Source organism: Suhomyces tanzawaensis (genome assembly GCF_001661415.1).
Source record: "Suhomyces tanzawaensis NRRL Y-17324 unplaced genomic scaffold CANTAscaffold_1, whole genome shotgun sequence".
Lineage (NCBI taxonomy): Eukaryota > Fungi > Ascomycota > Pichiomycetes > Serinales > Debaryomycetaceae > Suhomyces > Suhomyces tanzawaensis.
The window spans coordinates 38,181-51,807 of NW_017963636.1; the positions used below are offsets into that span (position 1 = coordinate 38,181).

The 13,627-nt window shown below is 47.3% G+C and overlaps 9 protein-coding genes across 9 annotated transcripts; 3 read left to right on the forward strand and 6 right to left on the reverse strand.

Annotated features, from left to right (window-relative positions):
- Nucleotides 1–718: 718 nt before the first annotated feature.
- On the reverse strand, nt 719–1,444 carry ARL3 (Arf family GTPase; the record flags this gene model as incomplete). The annotated part of the gene is made up of 1 exon (XM_020209008.1): nt 719–1,444. The coding sequence occupies one exon, from the start codon at nt 1,442–1,444 to the stop codon at nt 719–721; it is 726 nt and encodes a 241-aa protein (XP_020066456.1).
- Nucleotides 1,445–2,829: 1,385 nt separating this feature from the next.
- Nucleotides 2,830–4,140, reverse strand: WBP1 (dolichyl-diphosphooligosaccharide-protein glycotransferase; the record flags this gene model as incomplete). The annotated part of the gene is made up of 1 exon (XM_020208590.1): nt 2,830–4,140. The coding sequence occupies one exon, from the start codon at nt 4,138–4,140 to the stop codon at nt 2,830–2,832; it is 1,311 nt and encodes a 436-aa protein (XP_020066457.1).
- Nucleotides 4,141–4,498: 358 nt separating this feature from the next.
- Nucleotides 4,499–4,804, forward strand: CANTADRAFT_18990 (ubiquitin-related modifier; the record flags this gene model as incomplete). The annotated part of the gene is made up of 1 exon (XM_020206385.1): nt 4,499–4,804. One exon carries the CDS (start codon nt 4,499–4,501, stop codon nt 4,802–4,804), a length of 306 nt encoding a protein of 101 aa, XP_020066458.1.
- An 856-nt stretch (nt 4,805–5,660) lies between these two features.
- Nucleotides 5,661–6,365, reverse strand: CANTADRAFT_18991 (uncharacterized protein; the record flags this gene model as incomplete). Its single annotated transcript, XM_020206386.1, has 1 exon — nt 5,661–6,365. One exon carries the CDS (start codon nt 6,363–6,365, stop codon nt 5,661–5,663), a length of 705 nt encoding a protein of 234 aa, XP_020066459.1.
- Nucleotides 6,366–6,812: 447 nt separating this feature from the next.
- CANTADRAFT_87347 (mannosylinositol phosphorylceramide synthase regulatory subunit) lies at nt 6,813–8,249 on the reverse strand (the record flags this gene model as incomplete). The annotated part of the gene is made up of 1 exon (XM_020211330.1): nt 6,813–8,249. One exon carries the CDS (start codon nt 8,247–8,249, stop codon nt 6,813–6,815), a length of 1,437 nt encoding a protein of 478 aa, XP_020066460.1.
- A 1,309-nt stretch (nt 8,250–9,558) lies between these two features.
- On the reverse strand, nt 9,559–10,209 carry FGR16 (U4/U6-U5 snRNP complex subunit; the record flags this gene model as incomplete). The annotated part of the gene is made up of 1 exon (XM_020209205.1): nt 9,559–10,209. One exon carries the CDS (start codon nt 10,207–10,209, stop codon nt 9,559–9,561), a length of 651 nt encoding a protein of 216 aa, XP_020066461.1.
- Nucleotides 10,210–11,170: 961 nt separating this feature from the next.
- Nucleotides 11,171–12,202, forward strand: CANTADRAFT_45485 (uncharacterized protein; the record flags this gene model as incomplete). The annotated part of the gene is made up of 1 exon (XM_020209221.1): nt 11,171–12,202. The coding sequence occupies one exon, from the start codon at nt 11,171–11,173 to the stop codon at nt 12,200–12,202; it is 1,032 nt and encodes a 343-aa protein (XP_020066462.1).
- A 110-nt stretch (nt 12,203–12,312) lies between these two features.
- CANTADRAFT_45622 (tubulin-binding prefolding complex subunit) lies at nt 12,313–12,684 on the forward strand (the record flags this gene model as incomplete). The annotated part of the gene is made up of 1 exon (XM_020209234.1): nt 12,313–12,684. The coding sequence occupies one exon, from the start codon at nt 12,313–12,315 to the stop codon at nt 12,682–12,684; it is 372 nt and encodes a 123-aa protein (XP_020066463.1).
- Nucleotides 12,685–12,946: 262 nt separating this feature from the next.
- Nucleotides 12,947–13,483, reverse strand: CANTADRAFT_43806 (acireductone dioxygenase (Ni2+-requiring); the record flags this gene model as incomplete). The annotated part of the gene is made up of 1 exon (XM_020209016.1): nt 12,947–13,483. The coding sequence occupies one exon, from the start codon at nt 13,481–13,483 to the stop codon at nt 12,947–12,949; it is 537 nt and encodes a 178-aa protein (XP_020066464.1).
- Nucleotides 13,484–13,627: the final 144 nt, after the last annotated feature.

The window sequence follows — 13,627 nt, forward strand, 5'->3', positions numbered from 1 at the left end:
AAGGATAGTTCATAAAATCATAGTTTTTGGCATTGATAATTAATTCACTCCATTTGCCTGTTGTATAGATCGATTTCTGGCAATGATAGATCGGTGATTAATTTAAATATATATATATAACATAATTTCTAATTTCAAGTTTCCGTCGGATTCGTGGAATTCCACGGGAGTCGATCAATGTCGATGGCCAATGCTGTTTAGCTTCTACTGTATCTGCTGCATCCACCCTAATGTTTGGCAGCGTTCCAACGGCATCATTAAATTTTCCTGGTTAAATTCGTACAGCATAGTTTGTACGTGCATATCATTGGGGTCTGGATTTTTATCGTAAACTCCGATCGGGCCTACCTGAAAGTTTGAAGTGACAGGCATGTACTTCACCTGATGGCTGATCTTGCTACGAGTATGGATGATGTAACGACAACCATTACTGCTGTGTATTTGGAACAGTGAAATGAAGTTTATAACTCTTGTGTTAAAAATGGTACACTGCTAGAGTTATGGATAGATGTAACAGACCATTCACGGCACAGTTATGGAAAATATCGTATCAGTATATGGCACGATGATTTGACGGGTATTTAGTCTCACAAATAATGACGCTGCAGAGTTCCATGAAATAGATGTAACGTGCCAATCATTCGTCGCGACTCAATTGTATTGGCATATTCGTTAGGACTTCAATTCCATCAGATGTCACCATTGTATGCCACTCTAGCTACTTGTAGATGGGCTGCTTATTGCCCTTGTTGTAGATCAACCGTGTCACCAACCACTCCAAGCTCTCCCGGAGCCCCTGGTTCTCCAACACCGACACGGGGAGTAACTTGGAGTCGGTGGCCTCGAGCTCGCTTACCAACTGAATGAACACCCCCGTCTTCAACGACACCAAATCAACCGCTTGCGGGAGATCCTGCTTGTTCGCAAGCATCAAGATGGGCACGTTGAGGAGATCGCTGTTTTCTTCTGAGTTCCACGACTCGTCGTGGGCAATTTCCTTCAACGTCTCGTAGCACTCCTGGAACCGCTCGGTGTCGGTGGAATCGATGATGAAGATGATCCCGTGGCACGACTTGTAGTACCGTGACCACATCGAGCGCAACGACTTTTGGCCCCCAAGATCCCAGAACTTGAGGTTGATATTCTTGAACTGTGACGACAAGTGTGACTCGATCGACGACTCAAACTTGATGGTGGTGGTGTTCTGCCCCACTGTGGGCAAGATGCGCTTGGCCTTGAGCAACTCGCTGGTGTTCTTCTTGGTTTCCTCGTCGTCCGCTGCCCGTTTTGCTGAAGCAGCTTTGGACTCGTTGTACGCCGGGTATATCAACTTCAAGTGCTCCAAAAACGTGGTTTTCCCGGCATTGTCCAAGCCTAGGATCAAGATGTTGTACTGTTCCCGCTTGGTGTATTGGGTGTATAAAGATGAAGCCAAGTGAAACATTTCAGACCATAGCTTGTTGTGATGGGAAGGCGATGCAAAGAAGGTGTTGTGGCCGGATGGAAGGCTGCTATAGTGCTCGGCGGGTGTGATGCTGGGGTTCTGCTGGTTCCAAAGACGCGTACTGGTTGGATCGAGTGTTACTGCTAACCGGTAGTGATGTGGTTGTGGGAACCTGATTTGGGGCATGCTGAGTCAGCAATGACGTAAGCGCTCCATCCTGCCCCATCGCCGTTACCCGGACGCGCCGCCAGTATAAGTACAGAGTTTTCGCCCATTCCTTCAACGTTGGCGATTGCCCGGTTGACTGTTTGGGACTGTCTGACGATAGTCCGTGACAGTCGATTGCAGACATGACTATACAATGATGATCATTTGATAGGGACAACTGAGTAAGCAATGAAGATATGTTGTCTTAGATAGTAGAAATATCTGAAGTTAGTCGTTCTGTGATGCCGTGCAAGACAGGCCAGAAATTGTTGAGGGACCACTTGAGAGTGGAAGGGATCAACTAGTGTGGGTTTGCTCCGCTAAGTTTCATACGAGATGGAGTGAGCCCCGCTAGCGAGATTTATTAGTGGTGAATTAAGGATGTGAATGGAATTTTCTGGTGTTGGACATACCAATATTGGACACTTCCATGTAACCTGTAGTTATCCATTCAGACAGATTTTACCTCTCGCTGGTTAGCATGACCTTCGTCAGTTAGGTCATGGTTGAACTGCGGTTTATCTACATCATCAAGTGATAGAGATCAACCATTGCGGCCTTTCATAAGCGTGGCCAGTGTAGCCGACGGTATGGCACGGATGTCGTATTGTTCAACAAAATTACGACTACCGTATTACGGAAATGGTCCGTCACAGATTAAATGGTATTCATGGATCTTGACGGATTTCCAGTATAATCGTGTCTCGAGCTATTGCTCAAGTAGATGAATTGATTTCGTTCCGAATCCACAGGGCAGACAGATGCAAATCTGCTAGGAAAAACTCTGGATACCAGAAGCACATCTGACGATCAATGGATAAATTAAGGGCAAGGAATAAACTAAGAATTTATGTGAAAGATCATAATCATTACATGGATCCGAATATTTCGTACATTTGCTTTAAATAATATAACTAGATTCACCTTAAATTATTCGTTTTGCTCAAACTCTAGGTGCTTCTCGATTTCTTGCGAGCTAGATAATATCTCTAGTGATAAAAATAGAGTGGTTCTGATTTAGTAAACCTCTCAGCTGTTCCTTAACCTTAAATCTCGCAGAGTCTCTTCGGTTACCTCTCCCTTTCACTTCAGTAGGAGGTTTGAAGGGTTGGTATTGAAAATCCACATAAACTTGGCTACACTCTATCCAAAGCTGTTTAATCATCGATTACTCTACCCTAAATGTTCTTCTTGGCCGCGTTGGTCTTGCCCACATAAATGTAGTTGACCACGAACGCAAACCAAGCTACCACCACCAAGCCTGCACTGGCCACGTACAACCAGGAGTTGGTGATGTCCCAGGATCTCTTGTACTCGTCGTTAGCCAAGTGTCTGACCGTCACCACCTTGCTGTCTTCCAAGTAAGATAATCCTGATCTCTTGTAGTCCAAGCCAAAGGTGAACATACCGTGTTGGTCAGGAACCGTGAACTGGACGGAGTACACCTGGGTGTCCAAGACGTCCAGGCCATCAACAGAAGCAGCCGGTCCCAAAGGCTTCAAGTCGAGTCTTTGGTATGGGTCCAACATCTTGAACTCAACCTGCAAGTTGTTTTCGGGGTTGCTGACGGTGTAGGGAGCCCACTTACCGTCCACCCACTCAGACACACCGATAGTGTACAACGCCTGTTCCTTGACACGGTAGATGGATGGGTCAGGCACGGCTGGGTTTTCTTCTCTGGAATGGTGCACGAACTGCAACTTCAACACTCCCTTCTGTTGGAACACCCACTGGACAAGCTCGTTTTCGAGGAGAGACTCGGATCCCACCCAGGCCACTCTGGCGTTGTTCAAGGCCTGCAACCCCACGGCCAAGAATCCCTGTTCACCAAACGTCCAGGTAGTGTCTTCATCGAGGTACTCCTTGTTGCCAGCAGTGAAGCCAGTCTTGGAGCTCTGGACTAACGGAATGATGAGCTCGTTGTTGGAGATCAAGGCAGCACCACCGTCGTACTCTGAGGTCGACAACTGCGAAATCACGTTGTTTCCAGCAACCACGTTGGCAGGGGCCAACGCTACCTTGCCGGAGTCGGAGGTGTGGAAATGGTCCTGGTATCTGAAGTTCTTGGGGGAAGGATAGATGCCCAATTCGTTCAAGAACACACGTGTGGACTCTGGCAACACGCTGGTGGCGTCGCCCACCACCAACACATTGCCATGGGCGTTGATGTACTTCAACAACTGGCCCTGGCTGACGGCTTGCTTGGCGGCAATAGCCTTCTTGGACGAGGGCAAGAGCACCAAGTTGTCGTAGGCCAAGTCGTCTTCGAGGAGCAACTTGATGTCCTCGTCGTCGTAAGACTTGACAGTCACCTTGTACTGGAGCTCCAAGTTGGAGATGAATTTGCTAAGCGACGAGGTGGAGTTTTGGGACAGCAAATCGTGGAGTTGAGGGTCAAAAAGAACCAATGCGTCGGGGGTGGCGGCGGCAGCAGCAAGCACGCTAGCCGCAAAGCAGACCACTGCAAATAACCAGGTCAATCGGATCATGGGAAGCGGTTTGTGTGGTTCAATTGGGTGGTTTGGTATTGCAATCAGCAAGCGCCTGGTGGTTTTTCATACGTGTTGAAAAGTGCAGGCAGTAGTGCGTGGCCAGGGTGGGTAGCGCAGGCACAGGCTGGAGAGAGAGGGTGGTAGCAGGGAGTGGCAGATGGGAGGAGATGGCAGCAGACACTGGTGACGGTGACAGTGCCACCACAAACATCCTTACTACCGCCTCCAGGAGTCTCCTTGAGTCGTCCTTCTACTGGTTGGTACTTTCCCCAGACCCTCCATTCCGTGCACCACCAGTGCCCCACTAAAGTGCGCAGACAGACATTTCCTCAGGCATCGCAGTAAAGGTTCCACAATGGGCATCAGAGTCAAGATCGAGTTCCTTGGAGGCTTGGACGTCATCTCCAGCGGAGTCAGAGAGCACAAGGCAGTGGTGCCGCTCGAGGAAGGCGAGGCCACCATGAAAGACTTGGTGGAATACGTCACCCACAACATCATCAGCGACCCCAAGGACATTCCTGTGTTCATCGAAGACGACACGGTTCGTCCAGGAATCCTCGTGTTGATCAACGACACCGACTGGGAGTTGGAGGGCCAGGAGGAGTATGTGCTTGAGAGCGGAGATGTGTTCACGTTTACCAGTACGTTGCATGGTGGATGAGTAAGGTGTTAACCGTTGTATAAATGAATAGTCTCTGGTCTTAACCGTCTGGTCTCGTTGTATAAATGAATAGCATGTAATTAATGGAATATCCGAAGTATTGGAGAGTGTATTTAAACATCAAATCGATTTCCACAACGAATTCTGTTCAAGCCTTTTCAACGCCTTTGCTGGCCCTGGGCTAGATTTCCACGGATCAGACTGGTGCTACTTGACAGGCATTTCTCAAAGAGGATAACGGGACTAAATTAATAGGATCCTATCGAAAGAGCCTAAGAGTTAAAATTAAAGGTACTTATCAGAGCATATAGTGTGAAATCAGAGCGGATTTATCATGCGAAATTCATCAATAGTGAATACCAGAGAGGGTAAGGAATATGTAGCTATCAATGGAAAATATCAGAAAATAAGTCTGTAATCAATGGGATGGGATGCATCTGGTCGAATTTGAGAATGTAATTAACCACTGTTCGATTAACTTGATATACTCATATTCTCCGGAGTTAGCCAGTGGGAAATGTATCAATCCCATCCGTGTGTCATCAAGTAGCTCGACCTCGAGAGTCCATTATGTACTTCTTATCCTAATAATCTACATTGTAGTGAACGATAGGAGCTCTCATCTCGTGTTCTCCTAGAACATAGGATATATTATCTCATAAACAACCGTTGAGTAGTAATTGATGTCAGACTTATAGATGTCTAACTAGGCAATGTTGATCTTCTATCCTTCTGGCCCACAGCGGTCACACCTGCTGGAATTTTTATAATTATACTTCTGACAAACCATACTCTTTTAAATACTCGATTACCACCCTTCTAGCTTTACTTCCTGGCCTATTATCCAGTTTCTCGCCTATAATGGCACTAACCGACAGCCCAACAAGCCCTGTCCTTCCCAGTTGTTGGTAGGCACCAATACCAAGGTCTCTGTGTCTGTACCTCGCAAAACCTCCACCGTGATCTCGCGATCCACCTTGTTTCTGACCCTGTTTGCCAAGGCAGACAACTTTTCGTGATTTCCAGCATGAATCTCCCCGTCAAACAACACGATCTTGTCTTGTGACTGCAAGCCTGCGGAGTGTGCTGGTCCCTGGGGCACCACCTCGCTAACCACAGCAAATGGGATTCTGGTGGGCGGTGCTGAATCCACTGGTGAAACAGCTGGGTGGTTTTCAGCTTTGCTGTTCACTTCTTCGGCAGGAGCCGCCTGCTTCGCCTTGGCAAACTCTTCGAACATCTTCGTTTCCAACTGTTCCAAGAGCCTCTTATGATCATTTCTCAACCGGATGATCTTGATCCTAACAAGCCGTATGCTTACCACGTCCACATCTGCACGAGGAAACCCGTCTGGGCTGACCAAGGGCGTGTCCATCTCCACTCGATACTTATTCTTTAATAAATCGAAGAGGGTGGAGAGTTGCAACTCGATGTCCTGTTTGATTGTGGAGAGCTGAGAGAACGACAATTTCAGGAAGTCTTCATCGTAGGACTTGAATTGTGATTCGTCAAGATTGAGGGCTTTCATGAGCCCTCTGAAGGAATCGTCGGAGTCAGACATCGTGGTATTGGTTTGCCATCAGTGTTGATGTCGCATTGATGTGGGGCAGAGGTTTGGCGACATGCGACATTATAATGGTCAATGGTAAGGCTAATATAATTCCCAGAGAAAACACCTACACCTCACTATTCTTGGATACACCTATACCAGCCAAATAGAGTATACTTCAAAGGTATTTCACTCCTAATTTACGAAGGAAGGGCCCAAAGCCTGATGTGGAAAGAATAGGACCAGTATGACTCTCAAATAATTTCTACAGCTAGTCTGAATTATTCTGTTCTTTCCAGAAAGCACCTTAATACATGGACTCTATACTACCTCCAAAGGGTCCTTTCTGGTTCATACTTCAGTGTCAAAATTAGTTTGTTCTCAACTCGTCCTGACTCAAACTCTTAAATCATACTTGTATTCTAATGGTACTTTTATGTAATGTCTATTCATTTTTGGCTAACCATCGTAACTGAGCGCAAATGAATAGGTACTGATGGCATCCACATCGTCGTTATCATTGCCTTCGCTGATTTCCTTCCAGGAAGCAACCGTCAATAAGACAAAGCCAACTATCACAAACATATCACCCAACAATTGCTGGAAACTCAAGCTGTTGCCAAATAGCCACCACTCGACTAATCCGATCAAGAAAATGGTAACCAAAGAACTGACTGAGGACAAAACAGGACTGGTCAACGCCATCAACGAAAGGAACGACGCACTAAAGATTATATTGGAGATAATAGACCCGCTGATACAACTCCAAATCACCCTGGTGTTTTCCCCGTAGTGAATCAAATTGAACTTGTGAATGCCCAAAACATCGGCGAGCACAATCAATATGAACAAGATCAGAAAGGTGTAAAACCCGAGAAGTCCCATCACGAAGTTGGCAAAGGTCATCTGACGACGAGGTGTGATCAACTTGGTCAAATGGGGTGGGATGCACAAGTATCTCTTGTAGAGCACCTCGTAGTAGCCGTAGAGAATGGCGCCTGCGAAAATGATCAAATTACCCCAGAATCTATAGGGATACTCGGTGTCCTCGTCGGAGCCAGCATCCGAGTAGGCCACAATGAAGACCCCAGAGATAGCGATGATGACGGAGGACATTTTGAGCCACGAGAAGCGCTCGTGGAGAATGGGGATGGCAAACGCGTAGGCAGTGAATGCCGAGCAGTTGTAGATGGCAGTGACGTCTGCAGCGTAGGTCATGGACATGGCACCGTACCAGGTGCTGCCAGCGACCGTCAACACCAAGGTGATCAAGAAACTCTTCCACAAGATGTAGCGGATGGCAGGGGTGGCCAAGAACGTCCTGACGCACGCAGTAATGGAGCTGGTGTTGGAGATGTGGGGGTTCTGGTCGATCAACTGGTTCAAGTGGCTGGTGCTGGTATCGCCGTTGACGTTAGCCTCGTAGATCAAGATGGACGTGTGATACACGTTGTGGAACTGCTTGACGATGCACTTCTTGAAGTACTTCCAGTAGTTGACCTTCTGAGTGGGCACGATCTGCTGGCGGACGTCGTTTTCCTCCTCCAACAAGTGGGTGCTCATGCGCTGGGCGTGCATGCCACTGCCGATGTTGTTGCTTATGGTGAACTCACGGTTGGTGGGGCTGGTGAACTTGGCGTACGTCTTGTACACCGACACCACAAACGCCTGGATGGGCCAGAACACCCACCACGAGCCGTGAGTCACCAACAACAACACCACAGGCTCGGAAAACCCGAGCTGGTACGCCTGGGACGTGATTTCCGTCTGGGACACGAAGGACACCAACGAGATCACAAACGCCAAGGTGACAAAGATGATTTTGGTGCGCGAGGCATTGTAGATGGACGTGACGGAGGCCGTTTCGCTTGCGTTAGGCAAGATGGTGATGGCCATGGCTGGAGGATGTGGTGAAAACGGCAGCAATTGTGAAATTGGACCAGGCGACATGTGCGGGCGCATAACGTCATAGGCGAGTCGTGCGGGGGACGATCTGCTGGGGTATAACTGGAGTGTTTAGGATGTCTAGAAGACTGGCCACTGTAGGGTAGATTGACGTTGTCTGCCACGGCCTAGGTTAGTATTGTGGCTTAAAATCATAGTAGTTCGATTTGGGTGGATATCAAATTCTGTAGATGTAGTACATCCAGGTGGTCGGTGAGCCGAACTTTGGTTCTTAGACTATCGACAGAACTTCAATGGCTATTTCTATTCCAACACTCGTGCTGCCTTACAGCAACTCTGGCCCAACACCTCTTATCACACTGAGAAAATGAGAGATAAATCAATTAGCTCCAAGCAAGCATATGAAGCTATCGCATACAATAATGATTCAGGTTTGATTTATTACCAGATGTTGGTTTTCATCGCTATCCTGGGTATTGGCTGTCAACGGAATTTCTGATTGATCTGATCCTTGAAAAGAAGTCGGTGTTTCTCACCGATAAGTCACTTGTAAGCAGTAACGAGATATCCACAATTCATCGAGGTACAACCAAAATTCAGAGGATTGTAGTAGGATTTTTTGATCCCACTAGTCACCCCTTTATACATTCGAGGAAATGATCCTTCACTCATCGATATGGACCGATGGCGGAACTGACTCGCTTTTCATCACTTACCCAATGGCTCCCACTGGCTTCAAAGTAATGACTGTCAAAAAAAACTGCCCAGCTTGGCCCTAATGCAAATTCTGAGCTCTAGTTTCACTTTTCATGCATTTCCCCAAATTCCAAGCAATAGCTAGGACAGGAATGAGATGCCACTTTTCATTCACTTATATGTGACAGTGAATCAGTCCACTTATATTTGCCAATGAAATCTATTTCTCTTGGGTACTGATTGCAGTGAAAAGTCACTCTTCATTCACTTATACATGCCAATGGTAGTAACCCCTTCATCCAATATGTGCAGTGAAATTAGCAGCAATTATCTCTAGCAACTGCTAAATTGTACAGTTATGTCCCCACTCTTTACTTGAATGTTCCAGTAGGCAGTAAAAGTGATTCCCACTTGAATAACATCGTCACGGAATTGTTGAATTGTGGATCTTTCACCAAAATGGTGGATTGGATTGGAGGGTGTTGGTATATTATGCTGTATTATGCTGTATTGCTGGTTGTGTGGTTTGTGGTTTATTATGCTGTATTGCTGAACTTCTGGGTACCAGATTTCTGATTTCTGATTCCTTTTCCTGATTCTGTGCTTAGTCACTATCACTCTCGTAGTCCAGCTCGTCTTCCTCTGACTCGTTATCCACATGGTACGTCCGTGGCTGCACCACGCCCTGCTCCACCAACTGCTGGCGTGGCACCATACGTGGAAGCATCAAGTCTGCCACACGCTCCTTGGTGAGAAGCTCGTCCGCCCACACGTCTATGTAAGTGAGCCCATAATGCACAGGGATGGAGTCATCGCTGAACTGGGGGTTTTTGTGCCGGATCCGGAGCTTGCGCAGGTCCAGCAAGTATGGCTCGAGAGTGGTATAGACTTCTGCACTTGTCGCTGTCAACCGCACGTACATCATCACCATTGCTGTCAAGTACTTGAACTGGTTGTACTCCAATTGGGTGAGATACACCTGAACGATGTCTGCGGACGGAGCAAGCTCCAAGAGACGGAGAAGACAACACACGAACGGTGATGGCCTGCCCAATGAGTCTGTTCCAGCCACGTAGTGGACGTGAGACACGATTATCGGAAGAATTGTGGCTTCATTGGTGAGGTAGAGATGCTGCTTGTAAAACACGGAATCCTGGATTCGGTGGCGCACGATGGGCTCCACCAAGTTGGCATTGTTGAGCACGAGCCGCTTGTCTGTGTAGGTCGGGCGATGGCGGGTCTGGGCGTCGGTCATATGATGGAGAGGATGGTGATGGAGTTGGTTGATGGGTTCCAAATGCGACATTCCCCACGACACCGCGACATGAATAGAGTGCCATTACAGAAATGTCACTGTAAGCGAGGAACCGGCAGAACTGGTGATAAGATATGTGATCCCACTAGCTGTGGTTGAGGAACTGAACTATCTCCACCCACATTACTTTACCAGCTACAATAGCTATATTGATTTCATCACTGTTAGAAAAGGCCTGTGTGCAGGCTAGGAGGGACTTTATACACTTAGAGTTGTTTTTGATTTAACTTGAAATAATTACTAACTATTTAGTAGTGGAATTGACACGAAAATCCCATCAATTCACCACAATATTTGCCAGAATCACTATTTCTCCAATTCACTCAATTGAGCAAAATATTTTCTTAGTGCTGCTTTAAGTGGAACGTAGTCTGGGACATATCCGTACCTATTTCCACTTAGCCATTGCATTCATGATTTATGGCGCAATAAGTAAAAGCACCCGACGTAAAAATGAAAATCACAACTGCCACAAATTCTCAATTGCCCCAAATTTAGTATAGCTGTTAACTCCTGCCTACATATGAATAAAATAAAAGAGGATTTAAATGAAGATAATCAATAGATATAATTTCGATCCTCACTAGACTGACTTTATTCCTTTCCGCATTAATATTGATATAGTTGGTTTCTTCAGAAATGAGCAGTCTGTTTGATAGCTGATGCTCTGCGAAATACCTACTGACCAGAAGGAATTGAGAGCCCAATGTCACTTGAAAACCAATTGCCTCAAATATCCAAATGGCACTTGAACACGAAAAGAACCAAATGACAAAAAGACTCCAAATGCCAAATGGCCCCAAATGCCAAATGGCACCCACCTGGTCGTGTCTGCCCAATGTCCAATGTCGCATTCACCTCAAACACATCAATCCACCCCGTCACCACTCTCCCTACCGCCATGTCGTTCAATTTCCCTAAGTTCAGCCTCCAGTCACTCCAGGACTCGCTTCCCTCCGTGGACCTGGTCAAGGAGTCGTTTTCCAAGGTCAACACCACCAAAACTGTTGACCTGTTCAAGGAGTCTCTCCAGCCATTCACCTCCAAAACCACCCAATTGATATCGTCCCAGTTGCACCAAGTGCAACAGTTGGCATCGTTGAACGTGGCGTCCAACATCGAGATCAGCGAGTTGCCTGCCGACTACTTGGAGTTGGAGACCAACTGCGATCTCTTGTTGAAGTTGTACACCGACTTGATTGTGGTCACTGATAACACCTACGCCAAGGTGTCGTACGACTATCCACCTGGCAACTACGCACTCACTAAGTTGAAGGACGCCAACGTGGGTGGCATCATTGGCTCCAAATTCCAGCAGTTGAGAAACGTCTCCTCTCCCCAGGAGTTGGAGAAGATCCTCTTGGGTTCCTCTGACGATCAACAAGAGGACACGCACGTCCAGACAACCTCCGCGGCCATCCCCAGGACCTTGTACGGACAATTGTCTGTGATTTCCCAGAAGCATAGCGACGAATTGAAGGCTTCTGACAACGCGTTGTCGTTGGCTCTCCTCCAAGTGTCCTCAGCTTACCACGAAATTGCGGCCGCCAGATTGGACCAGGACAAGCACATCATGGACGAGTTCAATGCCAAGTTGGTCGCCATCTTGAACGACCAGTTCGTTAAGGTCAACGAGTTGCGCAAGCGTGTGTACTCTACCAGATCCGAGTTCGACGTGCTCAGAGCCAAGTTCAGCGACGAAGAGGAGCAGGAGAACGAGGAGTTGATCGCCAAGGAAGATGAGTTGGTCAGTGCCACCGAGGAGGCCGTTTTGGAGATGAAGAAGTTGTTGAAGCCTTCCAAGAACGTCAACTTGTTGAAGGTTTTCGTCAAGGCCCAGAAGGAGTGGTTGGAATTAAGTGCCAAGAAGCTCGACGCGGTCTTGTCCAGCTTGGACAAGATCGATTTCGACGAGGAAGACGACCTCGAGTAGTTATTTATGTATGCCAATGTTATAGATTATGAAACCTCTCCCAAGTAGCCGGTCACGTGTGTGATACCCACTAATTTTTCAATTTGAGCTAAAACTACAACACCACCACCATGTCCACCACCGAAGCTGAGAAGCAGCAAAAGGCTGCCAACTTACAGAACCAGTACAACCAATTCCAGGAAATCATATCGGAGCTCGAATCGCAGCTTATTTCGATAACGTCCAAGATAGAAGAGCACTTGATTGTGGACAAGACCTTGAACGAAACCCCCAAGGAAACCAGAGAAAATAGGAAGTGTTTCAAGATGGTAGGAGGGGTGTTGGTCAACAAGACTGTGGACGAGGTGATCGCCATTTTGAAGGAGGAGTTGTCTGCGTTGGTGAAGGAAAAGAACCAGCTCGAAGAGCTGTTGATCAAAAGCAGAAAGGAGAGAGAGGAATGGATGAAGAACAACAATGTCAAGATCGTCAGACAGAACTAGGCGAGGATTCACGTGGAGCATTACGGAGTCAGAAGGCAAGAGCTCGGAGTCCAGTGCATTATTGGTGAAATGAATTCCTATTCACTACCTGGGAACATCCAACAATTCCACGTTATTTTCACTCCCGAATCACAGAACGGCTCATAGATGTGTTACATCGGCTGCTACATCTTCCTTGCATAACATTGTACCTATAAATTGGAGCAGAACCAGCCCAGTCGTATATAGCTAATAAATACCCTGCACAGCATCTGGACCACGCCTAGGCAGCTATCGTCCTCAAGTACTCCTGCCTGGCCTCGGAGTCCCTGTTTAAGTCCCTGTTGATGGCCTCCCACTTAGGCTCGTCCTTGAACAACCTGATGGCCTTGACGTACTTGGCCTCATCTGTCAACGTGAAACGGTGGTAACAGCCCAGTGGCAACACCAACAAGTCGTGGGGAACCAACTTGGTTCTGATCCAGCGGTCTTCCTTGTCCCGGACATCGAAGTAGCCCTCGCCCTCCACCACGTATCTGATCTCCTCGTCCTCGTGGTAGTGCTCCTTGTAGAACTTCTTCATTTGGGCGTTGAAGGCGTCGAGATCGTTTTTGAACGTCTCCACGTTCAACTTGACGCTGTCTCTGTTCTTGTACTCTCTTTCTTTGGCAATAGCATTCAACTCATCTTCGGTGTCGACTCTGCGGTAAAACACGCCAATACTCTCCAATTGCTCCAAGGAAACGGGGATTCCCGAATTGTGCTCCTTGGTGAAGTCAGACTCGGTGTCTTTGTTGTCGTGATAGAATGCTTGAACCATTTTGGTGGATTGTGCCAGACTGGAAAGTGGTGGAGATATATGGAAGGGACCCGTGGGGATCCTGCTGACGTAAGCGGCTGACTATTGCGGATCGCTAATTTGTGAGACCCTGGCGCATGTGTTTCTGGAGGAAGAGGAGAAGAT